At 49.4% G+C, this 16,461-nt stretch overlaps 1 protein-coding gene across 6 annotated transcripts in view; it reads right to left on the reverse strand.

Moving 5' to 3' along the window:
• Positions 1 to 16,461, reverse strand: part of Sptbn4 (spectrin, beta, non-erythrocytic 4) — an 87,592-nt gene that overhangs the window by 55,211 nt on the left and 15,920 nt on the right. For 5 of the 6 annotated variants that reach the window (XM_039111540.2, XM_017589120.3, XM_008759141.4 and 2 more), the window contains 9 exons: positions 14,376 to 14,467; positions 12,999 to 13,079; positions 9,994 to 10,109; positions 4,882 to 4,994; positions 4,481 to 4,668; positions 4,267 to 4,384; positions 3,831 to 3,989; positions 2,300 to 2,602; positions 551 to 701 (listed from right to left, as the gene is read on the reverse strand). In XM_039111540.2, the coding sequence (XP_038967468.1) occupies positions 551 to 701; positions 2,300 to 2,602; positions 3,831 to 3,989; positions 4,267 to 4,384; positions 4,481 to 4,668; positions 4,882 to 4,994; positions 9,994 to 10,109; positions 12,999 to 13,079; positions 14,376 to 14,467 (1,321 nt within the window). Of the gene's footprint in view, positions 1 to 550; positions 702 to 2,299; positions 2,603 to 3,830; positions 3,990 to 4,266; positions 4,385 to 4,480; positions 4,669 to 4,881; positions 4,995 to 9,993; positions 10,110 to 12,998; positions 13,080 to 14,375; positions 14,468 to 16,461 lie in introns of those variants that run through there. The other variant, XM_017589122.2, reaches the window with a different exon arrangement.

A 16,461-nucleotide genomic window follows, 5' to 3' on the forward strand; every position in this document is an offset into this window, starting at 1 on the left:
ATTTGCAATAAAATGTTTAAAAAAAGACATTAAGGGCTGGAGAGATGGCTCAGTGGTTAAGAGCACCCGACTGCTCTTCCAGAGGTCCTGAGTTCAATTCCCAGCAACCACATGGTGGCTCACAACCATCTGTAAGGAGACCCGATGCCCTCTTCTGGTGTGTCTGAAGACAGCTACAGTGTACTTATATATAATAAATGAATAAATAAATCTTTTAAAAAAAGAGATTAAGATGGGAAAAGTTTTGCACATTAGTGTTCAAAACAAGTGAGAGGTTATTCCTGTATAATCTCAAAGCAGGACAAAATTTGCTGGTCTAGCTTTCCACTTGGCATTGGTGCCCGCATGATCTTCCCAACTGAGTGGAAGCCTAGACTCTACTTAGATGCCTACAAAAACAAGGAGTTTGCTTCTTCCTTTCTCCCTTCCTTTCTCCCTTCCATCCATCCCCTCCCTTCTTCCTTCCTCCATCCATCCATCTCTCACGAGTCCTCTTTGCCTCTCGTGCATCCACCGTGAGAGACTCACTGCCTCCATTCCCCAGACTCACCCTGCAACTGGGAGAATCTCAGGGCTGCAGCATTGAGGGCCTCCACCCGCTCGCTCTGGGCTGCGATGTCGCCCTCCAGTAGCCCATGCTTCTGCAGCAGGTCATCAGCCTCCACCAGGTGCTGCCCACATTCCCGAGACAGCAGCTGAGTCTGTCAAGAGACACTGAGCTCACCACTGGCATTGCCCGGGGCCACTCCCCTCTCCCCACACCACAGCAGCCTTTGATGAGGGACACAGTGGTCATCTGCCATGGCCTCCCTGTGTCCATCAACCTGCATCTCTGTGTCAGCGTCTCCACAGTTTTACTCTCTCTCTCTCTCTCTCTCTCTCTCTCTCTCTCTCTCTCTCTCTCTCTCTCCATTGAGCTCTGGTACATATCTCTTTTCAAACTGATCTACCCAGGGGTTTTTCCTGTAGCCACAGATTTGCCTTTCTCCTTTAATGTGTGTCTGAGTGTGTGTGTGTCTGAATGTGTGTGAGTGTGGGAGTGTACGTGTGAGTGACTGTGTGTGAATAAGTGTGTGTTAGTATATATGTGTGAGTGTATGTGTGATAAGGTCTGTATGTGAGGGAGTGTGTGTATGAATGAGTATGAGTGAGTATGTGTGAGTATGTGTGTAAATGAGTGTGTATCAGTGTATGTGTGTGAGTACATGTTTATGGATGTGCATATATATGAGTGAGTGTGTGAATGATTGTGCATCAGTGAGTATGGTATATAAGTGTGTGAATGTGTGTATGAGTATATGTGAATGAACTGTGTGTGTGTGAGTTGTGTCTCTGAGTGAGTATGGAGGTGCATGTGAGAGTGTGTATGTATAGGTGTGTGTGAATGAATGTGCGAGTATGTATAGTGTATGTGAGTGTGTGAATGTGTGTGAGTGTATATGAGTGTGTTGTATGAGTGTGTATGAATGAGTATGTGTGAATGTGTATCAGTGTATTGTGTGAGTGTGTGAGGGGTACATGTATGTGACAGTGTGCATGTGTGAGTGTGTGTGTGAAAGAGTATGTATGCATGCACATGTCTATGTGCATATGTGTGTGTTTGCATGTGTGTATGAGTGTGTGTGTGTGAGAGAGAGTGTATATGAATGTATGTGTGTGTATGTGTGTGTGTGATACGGAGGTGGGCACTCATGTCAAACCATGTGTGTGAAGGTCAAAGGTCAACTCTGTGACATAATGTGTCCCCTTCCACATGGGTTCCAGGGCTGTCAGGGCAAGTGACCATGACCTTACCTAGTACACCGTTTCACCTGCCCTGCCTTTATTTTCATTACCTTTGCTCACTTCTTTACTGTGTGTGCACAGGCACACACGTGCTCATTTGCACCATGTCAGAGACAGTTTGAGGGAGTTTGGACCTTGAAGTCAGGTCACCCGGCTTGATAGAAAACACTTTACCTGCTGAGACTTTCTTTTAAGCCAGGGTCTCATCAGCTCAGGCTAGACCTGAACTCTATGCAGTGGAGGCTGACCTTGAACTCCAGATCCTCCCTCCTCTAACTCCTGAGTGCTGGGACTCCTGGTGTGCACTACCATCCCGGTTTCTGCGCTTCGGGAAGTGGAATCCAGGGTAGGCGGGCACTCTACCTACTGAGCTACATCTCCATCCACCTGGGGTTTTATCTCTCTGTGTCTCTTCCCTCCCACATCTCTATACCCGAGTCAACCCTCAGAACCGCACCCTTCCCTGTCCCGCAAACACCGACCCCCTGCACTGAGGCCCTCATCTGGTCCTCACCTGCATTTCCTCCATCCAGTCCACCATGTAGACCATCTCCTGGAAGACCTTCTGCAGGGCCAGATTCTGCTCAAGCCGGGTCCGCCGGGCACCTACCAGCCCAGTCAGCAGGGCCCACTGGCGGAGGACGCTGTCACGCTGGGCTGCCACTCGCCGGGCATCATAGTAGCCTTCAGCTGCCAATGCCTGGGCTAGCTCCGCCACACCCTGAACCCGCTCCTCGTAGGCCGCGATGTCAGCCTCGATGGCTTCGTGCTTCTTCATGGCTGCCTCCACTGCCGGCAGCTCATATCCGAAGTTGTCCTGGGCAGTTGCAAGCCACAGACACTTACCATGCTGCCTCAGCAAGTCCTCCTGTTGCTTTGACCCTGAATGACTGTAGAAACTCTCTCCTCACCATCACAGAGCAAGCCTACAGGCTCCTTCACCCCTAGAGACCAGCCCCACTTCCCCAGTTATCTTGGACATCAGTCCAACTTTCCCTGTTAGCCTGGAGACCAACCCCACCCTCCCTGGTTATCCTGAAAAATCAGTCCCACCTGTTACCTTGGAGATTAGCTGCGCCCTATTCAGTTACCTTAGAAACCAGTCTCATCTTCTCTTGTTACCTTGGAGACCAGTCCCACCCACCTCCAGTTACCCTAGAAATCAATCCTACCTTCTCCTGCTACCTTGGAAACTAGACCCATCACAGTTTCTCTAGACAACAGAACACCTTTTTTAGTTACCCTGGAGACCAGCCCCCATCCTCCCTTGTTACTCTAGAAACCATCCCACCTTCCCCAGTTTCTCTGGAAACCAATCTTAGTCTCCTCTGTTAGAGCTCTACCTGTCAACCTGTTACCAGAAAACAGCCTCAGCTTTGCCTTTGCCTGGAGACCAGGGACCAGATTTACCACTGTTCTGTTACTTAGGAGACCAATTCTATCTTCCTGTGTTACCCTGGATACCAGACACAGTCTCCATCCTCATGTCACTACTCCCTGCCACTCCGGAGACCAACCTCACTCTCTGTTAACTCTGTTAACTGTTAACTGAAACTTAGACGGGTTCCCCTTATCCTCTTTTGTCATTTAAAAGACTAAACCAACCTTCTGTGTTACATAGTCTCCATTTTGAGCCTCTGTGCAATGAGGTCTTCTCACTCCCACCCCCAGCCCCCACCCTCACGCCCTTACCCCACCACCCTCATCCCCCCACCCGACCCCGACCCCCACCCTCACATCCCCATCCACCCACCTCACACCCCCACCCCACTCCCTCACACCCTCACATGCCCAACCCCCAAACCCCACCCCACCCCCACCCTCACATCCTCCTCCTCCATCTCACATCCTCACCACTTCACACCCCACCCCCACCCTCACACCCTCACATGCCCATTCCCCAGTCCTACCCCCTCACATGCCCAGTCCCCCACCTCACACCTCCACACCCTTACATGCCCATCCCCCACCTCACACCCCCACACCCTCACATGCCCATGCCCACATCATCCCAGCCCCTACCCTGCCCAAGCCCAACCTTGTACCTGAGAGACCAGGCGCTGGTTCTCATTTAGCCAGCTCTCCCTCATGGCCACCTTGTGGTCAAATCTTTGAGCCAAGAGTTCCAACTTCTCCTGTCGGATGAGCTCAGCTCTGAGGGCTGCCTCTCGCTCATGCTCTGCCTTCTCCAGCTCACCCCATGCCTGGAGGAAGACAAGAGGAGGAACTTAGATTTTTAACAACGGTGCCCTGTTTCATGATCCTGGCTTTCCTGTCTGAGGCCACTCATGGCATAGATGACACCTCCAAGCAAATTAGGAAAAAGCCAAAACCCAAAAATCCCCAAAAAAACCTGCCTCTTCATAAGTCTACCACTGGAAGACAAGCAAAATAAACGTTCAGTCCATACTTCTATAACGGGGACCTATATACAATGTAATCATGCCATTTTGTCTCTCTCCTGCCCCCAACCTCAATCACCTTGTCAATATCCCAGATGCCACAGCCTTCCCGAGGCACAAAGAGGCGCCGGTTGTGGGCGCGCAGTTTGCTTTGGATGCTGAAGAGTAGCACCTCCAGGTTCCCCTTCTCCTGAAACCTGAGGAGACATGAGTTCAGAGTCCCCCGTCTCCCACGTCCGTCCCCACTCCTCGGTCCGTCCCCCCAACCCCTCCGCTGCTGAGCCGAGTCTCACTTGACCGGCTTCTCCAGGGTACAGTAGGCAGTGAAAGCCTGCAGCTGCTGCTGCACCCCACTCAGTGAGTTGGCAAACTTTTGGTTGCTGATGAGGTCCACGGTGCGGTGGATCCAGGCCAGCAGCTCCGCCGCCAGCTCCTCGTAGCGCTCTATGATCTTGTCCACCTCCAACACCTGGTCCAGGACCTGACCCAGCACAAAAAACGGAGAGTCGGTCTCATTGCGCTCAGGAGAAATCTCCAAGTCCACAGTGTGGGGGGTCTGGTTCCGGTGTAAGGCGGGTGGGGTGGGGTGGGGGACCCCTCTGATGGCCCTGAGCAGTAGTATAGAGATTTCTCTCTTAGACCCGTGGGCGATTCCTGAGGTCTCCACCCTCCCCGCTCCTAGGCTCCCTCCTACCTTCCCAATCCGTTTTCCCTCCACAGCCAGAGCCTTCATCTTGGAGAAGTAGTGGTAGAAGGAGACCACGTAGGTGATGATGGACTTCTCATCTGGAGCCTCCATGTTCACGTCTGGTGGGGGAGGGAGTTCAAGGAGCATGATGAAGTCTCTGACTGTTTGGCCTTAGCCAAAGCAACCTTTCTACTCCTCAAGGGCCGGGGTTTTTTCTTTTCTTTTTAATTTCTTTTTATAATTAAAAAGTTTTTGTTTTGTTTTACCATTTTCTGTGTTTAGGTGTTCTGCCTGCATGTGTGTGTGCGTGCGCTGTGTGCATGCAGTGCCATTAGAGACCAGAAGAGGGCGCCAAAACCCCTGGAGCTGCAGTTACAGATGGTTGTGAGCTACCGTGTGGGTGCTGGGACCTGAACCCCAGATCCTCCCCAAGTGGCTCTTGGCCACTGAATCATCTCTTTCTTCCTGATTTTCACTTTCTTTTATTTCCTTCCTTTTCTTTTCTTCCTTTTTGCTTCTTTTTTCTTAAAATAACGTGGGGAGGTGGGGAGCTTTCAACACAGGGTTTCTCTGTGTAGCCCTGGCTGTCCTGAAACTCCCTCTGTAGTTCAGACTGGCCTTGAACTCAGAGATCTACCTGCCTCCCAAGTGCTAGTATTAAAGGTGTGCACCACCACTGTCTGGCTATTTTTTTCTTAAAAATTTAAACTCCATTTTTATGGGTGTTCTGCCTACATATATGTCTGTGTATCACATGTTGTGCAGTGCTCTCAGAGGCCAGAAGAGGGCGCTGGGTGCCCTATGACTAAAGTTACAGACCGTTGTGAGCCATTATTTGGGAGCTGGGAATAAACAGAACCTGGGTCTCTGGAAGAGCAGTTAGTTCTCTTAACCACTGAGTCTAGACCTTGCTTTGTAGACCAGGATAGACTTGAACTTACAGGTATCCATCTGCTTCTATCTCCCAAGATCCACCTTCTGGGGAGGAGGCCTGGTTTTGTTATTGATTTTTTTTTGTTTTGTTTTGTTTTTTGTTTTTCTTTTCTTTTTTTTTGGAGCTGGGGACCGAACCCAGGGCCTTGCGCTTGCTAGGCAAGCGCACTATCACTGAGCTAAATCCCCAACCCCTTGTTATTGTTTTTTTAATCTGCCCAGTGGGGATCTTCTAATTCATGGGGTCAGAGTCAGACAGACAACCACAGATAGATTAACAGTAATATTCCTTTTTAACTACAGTAAAGTATGTGATTGTCGTGAGGAGCTGGTTCTCTTCCTCTACAGTGTGGGGCTCTGGGTCAAACTCATGCTGCCATGCCCAGTGGCAGCACCTTTATGGGTCAAGCTATCTCACTGGCCCCTGTAATTACTTCCGAACGCCGTCCTATCGATGGCTACCACCTCAGGCCTCCTATATATATCCTTTCTTTCTACCTGGCGTAACTCTCACTCCTCAACTCAAATTTCCTTACATAGGCCTCTTACTCCTACCTGGATCTGCATTCCATATCTCAGTTTCTTTCATCATTCTGTCTCATAATATCAAGTGTGTGTGTGTGTGTGTGTGTGTGTGTGTGTGTTCTGTGTGTGTATCTGCATATATTATATGTGTCTGTGTGTGTGTCTATGTGTGGGTTTATATATTAGTATGTGTGTGTGTATTTGTATGTGTGTATGTCTATGTGCATGTCTGTATATTTGTATGTGTGTCTGTGTATTTATCTGTGTGTCTGTACTCTATGTGTGTATATGTGTCTGTGAGTATATGTGTGTCTGTATATCTCTGTGTGTGTATCTTCCTGTGTCTTTGTATTTGTATGTGGGTCTCTGTGTGGGTGTTTGTATGTCTGTGTGTGTCTGTGAGTATGTCTGTATATTTGTATGTGTGTCTGTGTATTTTTTTTTTCTCTTTTTTCTTTTTTTCGGAGCTGGGAACCGAACCCAGGGCCTTGAGCTTGCTAGGCAAGTGCTCTACCGCTGAGCTAAATCCCCAACCCCGTGTCTGTGTATTTATCTGTGTCTGTGTCTCCGTGTGTGTCTATCACTATCTGTGTGGTTTTGTGTCTGTGTATGTGTGATTGTGTGTGTATGTGTATCTGTGTGTCTCTGTGTATATATCTTTCAGTGTCTGTGTATTTGTATGTGTGTCTGTGTGTGTGTTTGCTGTGTATGTCTGTGTATTTGTATGTATCTATGTGTATGTATATGTGTGTGTCTGTCTGTCTCTGTCTCTGTGTGTGTATGCGTGTACGTGTGTGTGTCTCTGTGTGTGTGTTTGCTGTTTATGTCTGTGTATTTGTATGTATCTATGTGTATGTATATATGTGTGTCTGTCTCTGTCTGTGCGTGCATGTGTGTGCGTGTGTGTGCATGCGTGTGTGTGCATGTGTGTGTGTGTGTGTGTTTGAACCCAGGGCTCTGTACATGCAAGGCAAGGACAAGTGACCAACTACCAAGCTCTATGCTGTCCTCATAACCATTTATCAGTTCCTTTTTGAAGGCATCAGGACATGGGTTTAAATTGTAACCACATCAGTCCCTGAGTTCTGTGAAGATATCAAGATATGTCCTTTTCCTTCAGTCCCTGCCATGCCCCGCACTCAGCTGCAACTCAGGGAATGCTTACGTTTACCAAGGAGGCCAAGCACACACTCTGCCCCCTGAGGTGTGCGGTGTGGCTTTAAGGACTCAGGCTCCAAAGGTCTGAATCTCAGTGTAACATCTTACTTACTGTATGCTCTTAGGGAATGGCCCGAACCTCTCTGAGTCCCAGTCTGTCCCACTGTGGGGATGACAGTTCTCCCTCCCTGCCCCCCAGGGACATGGAAAAACTTAAAAGGAACTGCACACACCTGCACGCCTAGCCCTCAGGTGGTGGGGGCAGGAAGGGCAGGGTTCAAGGCCAACCTTGGCTACATAGTTAGAGGTCAGCCAGAGCTACGTAGGCCCTGGCTCAATAACATAAGGAAAGAGGAGCTAGAGGACAAGAGAGATGGCTTAGCAGTGAAGAAGGGTAGTGCTCTTGCAGAAGACCGGAGTTCCGTTCCTAGCACCCACCCGGGACAACTCACATCCACCTGTAACTCCAGCCCCACAGGATCAAATGTTTCTGGCTCTGTAGGCACCACACACACACACACACACACACACACACACACACACTGGAAACAAAATTATTTATTTTTAAAAAAGGATAAGTAGCCACAGACGTGGCACTCAATAAATTCTGATGTTACTTAAAACATACACAGCAAACAGCTGTCTGGTTTTATTGTTGAGACAAAGTCTGCATGGGGCTGGCTTTGAACTCCTCAACCTCTTGACCCAGCCCCCCAAGTGCTGGCCTTGTCCCACTCAATCCAGCCCACATTCCTCTCCACTGCCTCATGAAACTGACACCCACCAACATCTACTGTGTTCAGGCTGAGCGCAGCTGTCAGAGGCAGCACGGACGGCTGAGACCACGTTTACCGCTCTGCAGTGTATGGTGGGTGTGATGGTCAGTTTGGATCGGGGACCTGAGTGTCTGTGAGGGATGGTCTTAATTGAGTCTAAGTGGAGAAACGTAGCTGAGCTCAAACAAACAAGCGAGCACACAGCCATGCATTTCTCTTTCCTTTGTGGCTACGATGTGACTGGCTGCTGTAAGTTCCCTCGACCTTGACTTCCCCCACAGTGATAGGCTGTGACCTGGAACCCTGAGCTAAATTAAACCCTTTCTCCGTTAAGTTGCATCGTGTCAGAGGATTTAATTAGAGCAAGAGAAAAATAAAACTGGGATTTCATTTACATCTCGTTAAAACATAGCTGAAGTTTAGTGGCTCACGCCTTTAGTCCCAGCACTAAGGAAGCAGAGGCAGACAGATCTCTCAGTTCCAGGACAGCCAGGGTCACACAGAGAAACCCTGTCTCAAAAAAAAAAAAAAAAAAAGCCAGAGTTAGCAGGCTGGGATGGTATTCTGGGTTAGAACACTTGATAAGCATGTGCAAGTCCCTAGGTTCGATACCCAGGACTGCAAAACTAAACAAAAACAGCTCTTCGGTGTGATTTGTGTGAGAGTGAACAGGAACAACTGTGAGAACCACCCGGCTACGCGGTTATGCAGTCTGTGCTCAGAAAAGGAAGATTCGGTCATCTCAGAGGTGGGGACCGGCAGTGCCAGGGAACACTGAGGATTGCCACAGAGGATGGAGTGAGGGACTGGGCTGGGCTGGACAGACAATGGGAAGGCACTGCAAGTGAGCCAGAGTGGTAGCTGGAGCTAGACAGAGTAGCCAGGGTAGAAATGAGGCCGTGAGGATAGGGAGGAAGAGTGGAGTAGAGGTAAGAGCCAGGCCTGGTAGGGCAGGCCTATTACCTCAGACATGTGGAAGGCTGAGGCAAGAGGATGGCAAGCTCAAGGACTCTGTGCCAAAAGAAAAGAGTAAATAGAAAACTGGGATATAGATCCATGGCAGAGCCCCTGCCTAGAATCCCCGAGTGAGGGGCTGGGGGCGTGGCTCAGTGGTAGAGCCCCTGCCTAGAATCCCCCAGTGAGGGGCTGAGGGCGTGGCTCAGTGGTAGAGCCCCTGCATAGAATCCCCCAGTGAGGGGCTGGGGGCGTGGCTCAGTGGTAGAGCCCCTGCTTAGAATCCCCCAGGGAGGGGCTGTGGGCGTGGCTCAGTGGTGGAGCCCCTGCTGTAAGTTCCACCTGTGAGGGGTTTGGGCATTGACTCAGTGGTAGAGGTTTTGCCTAACAAGTGCCAGGTCCTAGCTTCAATGCCTAGTTCCAAAACAAACCAAAAACACAGGAATGAAGTTAGAGGTGATGTTGTGGTTAGCGGTGGAGACCTAGTTGAGGACTGGAGAGGGCACTGGGTTTAAAGCTGGGGCTGGAGAGAAAATGGGGCTTGTGGATGAAATCAAAGGTGAGGAGAAGGGTTCCACTGGGATAAGGTGGGGGTGTGGCTGAGGATGGAGACAGGAGGATGCAGGCTGGGAAGGAGGGGATGGAGATGAGGGCGACTTAGGGAGTGAGGTGGGATTTGGAATGACTATGGGCTCTGTGTGGTACTGGGTGAGATGGATGTATTTTCACAGTGGAGTTGGGCGGGATTCAGACGGGACCAGATGGGGCTCACCTTCGGGGTCCAGCAGACGTGCTAGCCCCAGGTGCTGCTCGGCTGTGCGGAAAGCTCTCTGCAGGTTGTAGTTGGCGTTGGACTTGGTAAGTTTGCTGAGGTCCACAAGATCAGGCCTGGGCAGGGGCACAGAGCAGCAGGCAGCAGGCAGGCCCCAGAGCCAGTGCAAGCGGTGGAAAGACGGCCTCACCTGAGCCCTGCCCAGGGGAGGGGTACGACCCAGCCAAGGAGGAAAGGCATGTGTGCTACAGCCTAGGCGGGCATGTGCCTGGGTCATGCGTTGTTAGGACGTGTGTAAACATGTATTCGTGTGTATGTATCACTGTGTGCACAGACAAGCGGCTCTGTCCATGCATGTGTGATCAGAGCTCACATGGTGCCTGACTGTGTAAATCCGTGGGATCGTCTGGCAAAATGTACATCCATGTGTCGCATGGGAGCACGTGTGCACACGGTGTCCACATATCTACTTGGATCTATTTGGACACAGCATTCCATAGTAGTCAGGGTACATGTACTTGTGTACTGTGTACTCGGGTGAATTCGTGCATACTGTCTCATGCTCAGTCCGCATGTGTCTGTGCTACACAGATGTCTACCTGGGTGTATTTATCTCTTGTTTTGTTTTGGTTTTGGTTTTGGTTTTCAAGACGAGGTTTCTCTGTGTAGCCCTGACCCAATGGCTATCCTGGACCTTCCTGTGTAAACCAGGCTATCCTCGAATTCTGCCTGCCTCTGCCTCCCGAGTGCGAGGAGTGAGAGCATGCGTGTGCCAGCACTGCCCAGCTATATTTACCTGACTCTTTAACCTTCGTTCGTTTATTGAGGAGGAGCGTGTGCACGCCATGGTGCTCGTGTGGGGGTCAGAGGACAGCTCTGGGAGTCAATTCTCCTTCCACTGTATGGATTCTGAGAGTCAAACTCGGGCCATCAGGCTCAGCATTAAAGAAACTTCCAGTTTGTTCGTTGTTTGTTTGTTTGAATTTTTGAGACTGTGTCTTCCTTTGTAGCTCTGGTTCTCCTGGAATTTGCTGTGTAGCCCAGACTGGCTTGAATTCACCGCGATCCGCCTACCCCTGCCTCCTAAGTGCCGGGATTAAAGGCATGCGCCACCATCCCTGGATCTTCTGGTGTATTTACATAAAGCAATAGGTAGCATCTGGGCTGTGTGTAGATGATGCATGTGTGTCTGCTCAGGTATGTATACGTGTGTGTCTATTTGTGTGTGTGCACATGTGTATGTGTACGTGCGTGTATGTGTGTGTGTATTGTGTCGTGCTCAGAGTATGTATATGGATAGACTGCATGCATATCTGATCAGGAGTAGTATATATAGCATCCTGTCACAACTAGAAGTTCAGTGAGGTGGGGAACCAACCCACTGAATTCAGGCCCAGCCAGGTCACGTCTTGGTCGTGTCACTCTGGCTGAGTGTCCCATTTCTCCTGTGGCTTCTTCATTGTGAGTGGGGTGATAGGACTAGCAAATGCCTACAGGGATCAATGAATAGTAAATAGTCTCCAGAGAGCACCGGATGGTACTTGGGATATAGAAGACATTTTGTAAATGCAGCCTGGAGGCAAACATGACCTAGTCCCAGCTTGTGGGTTTTTTACGGAGGAGGTGTTTGTGCGAGACTGGCAACTGTGAGGAAAAATGCATGTGGCAGGAAAACCTGGGCCCTGGCTTTGGCCACACCTGACTCCAGTTTTCCCCAATCTGCCGTTTGGAAAGTTATGATGTGGGTGCCCTTTTTCTGGACACTCAACCTTCAGCCTGTTTAGTGCAAGGGGTACAGCTACATGAGTGTGCAGAGATCTGGGAAGCAGGGCTCCGAGGGATGTAGAGGCCCTGAGTATATTCCAAAGCAGACAATCCACCAGGAATGGGTCCTCCATCCTGGCTGTGCATGTCAATGGGCCTCCCACATGCAGGGAAAAGGCTCTACCGTTGAGCCACACTCCCAGCCCCTCAGTGGTGAATACCAGGCAGACCAGGAACCTGTGTGTGCTGCTGACTAGTTTTTTGCCAACTTGACACAAGCTAGAGTCATTTGGGAAGTGGCAACCTCAGTTAAGAAAATGCAACCATCAGAGTGAACTTATTTTCTTGATTAATGATTGATGCGGAGGGTTCAGGCCCACTGTGGGTGGTTCCATCCCTTAGTAGGTGGTCCTCAGTTACATAAGAAAAGAAGCAGAGCAAACCATGGAGAGCAAGCCAGTAAGCAGCATTCCTCCGTAGCCTCTGCTTCAGCTCCTGCCTTGTGTTCCTGCCCTGACTTCTCTAGGGATGGGGTGTGACCTGAGAGTCTCAACCACATAGGAGGACCTTGGCAAGATGCCCCAAACTGATTTTGGTTAGTGTTTCAATAAAAACCATATTAAGAGGAATGAGTTCCTTACTTTGGAGGTAGATATGCATGGGTATTGAATGTGTAGACACATACATGTGCAAGGTGCATGTGTATACTGGTTTGTGGCCTGGACAAGAGTCTGTGTGGGTATGTGTACCTCTGAGAAGTAGTGAAAGACATGTGTCCAATGGGAAATAAGTGCAATGAAGGAGTAAAGGAGAAGACAGAAGTTTTCTGTATCATTCATGTGTGTGTGTACGTACAAGGGTGTGTACAAGTGTGTGTCTGTGTGTTTGTGTGTGTACAAGTGTGTGTTTGTGTGTGTACAAGTATGTGTGTGTATCTGTGTGCATTCATGGTGTGTATTTGTGTTTGTGTGTGTACAAGTGTGTGTTTATGTGTGTGTTTGTGTGTGTATCTGTGTGCATTCATGGTGTGTATGTATTTGTGTTTGTGTGTGTACAAGTATGTGTTTATGTTTGTGTTTGTGTGTGTACAAGTATATGTGTGTATCTGTGTGCATTCATGTGTGTGTATTTGTTTGTGTGTGTGTACAAGTGTGTGTGTGTACAAGTGTGTGTGTGTGTGTGTGTGTGTACAAGTGTGTGGCCTCAGGGATGTGGGGGTAGAGGGCAGGGCAGGCTGATACCTGTGGCGATGGATGAGGGCATTGAAGGCCAGGCCATCTCTCCAGCTAGTAGTGAAATTCTGGATGTTTACCTCAGGGTAACTGGGTATAGGGAAGGAAGAGACAAAGGCAGAAATGAGTCCAAAGAGAAGAACAGGGGTGAGAAAAAGAAAAGTGGATACCTTATGCGTGTAAAAGATTGAAGGGTGTGGGGGCTGGTGAGATGGCTCAGCGGTTTAAGAGCATTGGCTGTTTTTCCCAGAGGACCAGAGTTCAATTCCCAGCACCCACATGACAGCTTGCATCTGTCTGCTATCCAGCTCCAAGTGATTTGACACCCTCACACAGACATATATGCAGACAGACACCGATGCATATAGAACAAAAATAAATAAAAATCATTAAAATGAAAAATAAACTCATTTAAAAATAATTCAGGGATGGATGGATGGATGGATGGATGGACGGACGGACGGATAAGAAAGATAAGATGGATGGGAGAAGAGATACACGAAGAAAGAAAGCAAATGGGGATAAAATAGGAGGAGAGGGGGAAAGAAAGAGGAAGAAGGAGGCAGAGACAGAGAGATGCTGAGAAAGTGGAGAGGAGAGACAGGAAGGCAGGAAAGAAAGAGGAAGAAAGTGGAGGGTGGTGAGAGGTATGAAGATGACTGAGGTAAAGCCCGACACGAGAAACAGATGGCTTCACAAGACAGCCCCAGAAGGATAAGGCACACAAAGCCCACCCCTCCCATCTGTTCCTCCCGTTCCCCCACCCCTGTTCTCCATGGGGCACTGGAGTATGTGCCATGTCCCTCCCCACAAAGCTGGGCATCTAAGGAGACCACAGTCCAGCCTGTACCCACCCCACCCTCTCAACCACAAGGAGGACCTTGACTGTCACTGCCCAGGCTGCAGGCCCTAGATGGAGGGTGACTACTGACAGGGGCAAGCTGGCTCCGGCTTCACTTAAGCAGGCCAGGGCTTGGACTTGGAGGGCGGGGTCTACACATAGATGCTTGTTAAATATCCTGAGGGGCAGGATTGGAGGAGGTAGAAGCAGAGGGACAGGAACAGGAAAGGGACAGCCATCTCTGTCAGCATTACTGTTTGGGGGATTTTGTTTTGTCTCAGCAGCACTAGGGTCAAACCCAGAATCCTGAGCTGAGCTAAGCCACCAGCTCCTCCGCACGACTCCCTAAGGTCTCTGGTAGCTTTGCCTTGGAATGTGTTTTTTGAAATTCTTTGAAAGGCTTGTTCACTAAGGTCAGAGACCTATTTCATTTACCAGTGTCTGGGACAAAAAATGACAAAGAGCATGTGCTCCTCCTTAAGCTGCTGTTCTGGGAGGATGCCCAAGGTTGCAAGCCCACCTGCCTGTGAGGAGGGGGCGCTCACCCAGCTGTCTTCATCTGGCACCACAAGAGCAGAGCGTCCTTGGCCGAGCGGGTCTCTCTGTTGTCTTCTGTCTCAATCTTGATGACTTGAATCTGTGAGGAGACAAGCATGAGGTCAAGCACTTCCCCTTCCCAGTGGGTACAAGGGGAAACTTGCAGGATTCAGGACTGTGATCCATACTGGGATAGTCCTGTCCTGTGCTGACACACCCATAAGCTGAGAGGAAGAGGTCAACTCAGGTCTTATTTCCCTGAAGCCTGCACACAGTTTATAGGAAATGTCCTTGATTCAAACATTATCCTCTTTCGTGTAGGCCAGTGTGGTGGTCTTCATGGTAATCTCCCTGCACGGTCATCCCACCATGTGGTGCAAAGGGACAGTGGGAATTCCTAAGTTGCACCCCAGGCCTCCCATATGCTAAGCAACCATTCTACCACTGAGCCACGCCCCCAGCCCCTCACTGGGGGATTCTAGGCAGGGGCTCTACCACTGAGCCACGCCCCCAGCACCCTTACTGGAGGATTCTAGGCAAAGGCTCTGATACTGAGCCACGCCCCCAGCCCCTCACTGGGGGATTCTAGGCAGGGGCTCTACCACTGAGCCACGCCCCCAGCTCCTCACTGGGGGATTCTAGGCAGGGGCTCTACCACTGAGCCACATCCCCAGCCTCTCACTGGAGGATTCTAGGCAGGGCCCTATTATTGAGCCACGCTCCCAGCCTGTTACTAGGCAAGCCCTTTTCTATTCTCAGTTATGAGACAGTATCTAGCTGAGTTATCTAAGTTAACCCTGAACTTCCTTGCATAGACAGACCTTACATTTATGATCCTCCTGCCTCAGCCTCCTGAGCACCTGGAATTAAAGGCCTGGTCCCACCAGGTAGTACCACTATGACTTTGCTTCACTAAGGGTAAAGGGAAAGCCCTCCAGCCTTGCTTTCACAAAGTCTCTGACTCTGCTCTCATCAACTCACTCTGCCACTGGCTGTTCCCTCTGCTTGGAACATCCTTCTTGTATATCCTAAAAAGACTCAACTTTCCTTCAGACATTTATACAAATATCACTTTCTGTGGTCTCAGCTCTTGGAAGGCTGAGGCAGGAGGATCACAAGTTCCAGGCCAACCTGGGTTGCAGAATGAGACCCTATCTCAAACAGCAACAACAACATCTTCTTTTTTTTTTTTTTTTTTGGTTCTTTTTTTCGGAGCTGGGGACCGAACCCAGGGCCTTGTGCTTCCTAGGTAAGCGCTCTACCACTGAGCTAAATCCCCAGCCCCACAACATCTTCTTTTAATGTATATGTGTGTGCATCTGTGTTTGTGTATGTGCATGCATGTGAGTGCAATGCCTGGAGAGGCCAGAAGAGGGCAGAAGATCCCCTAGAGCTGCAGTTAACTGATGGCTGTGAGCTGGGAAATGTGTCACATGTGCAGTGTCTCACCCAAGTACATTTTCTTTAAGTAGAGCAAACAGAGTTACTATGGAAAAATTAACAGGGAGTGTGGGGGGTGGGGATCCCAAGAATGAAAGGGGCTCCAAAGAAGGAGTGTCTAAACAATTTTTTGTGCATGTATGTATGTATGTATGTATGTTCAAGTGTGAACATGTGTCTGCAGCTTTGTGTGCCTGCATCGTATGTCTCTATCAGGATTTTTTCTTTATCAAGTTCCAGTTTATTTTTTGAGACAGGGTCTCTCATTAAACCTGAAATCCATCCATTTGGATTAATCTGTGTGGTTAGCAAGCTCTAGGGGTCCTCCTGTCTGCACAACCTGGAATAAAGAAAGCTTCCAAGGATAAACCAAGAATAGATCCTAGAGTCTATCCTCAGGGGGATATTAGAGGACTGGATCCTGGCTCAAGAACTAGCTTTGAGGGAGGTTGGAAGGATGGCTCAGCAATTAAGAATGCAGACCACTCTTACTGAGGATCAAAGTTCAGGTCCCAGCATGCATTTCGGGTAGCTCACAGCTGCCTATAACTCCAGCTCCATGGAGATTCAACGCCTCTAAGAGTACCTGCATTTACGTATGCACAGCCACACAGAGACACATAATTTTAGAGTAAATATAATAGGGGTGGAGAA

Source organism: Rattus norvegicus, chromosome 1 (assembly GCF_036323735.1).
Source record: "Rattus norvegicus strain BN/NHsdMcwi chromosome 1, GRCr8, whole genome shotgun sequence".
In the NCBI taxonomy this organism is placed as follows: Eukaryota; Metazoa; Chordata; class Mammalia; order Rodentia; family Muridae; genus Rattus; species Rattus norvegicus.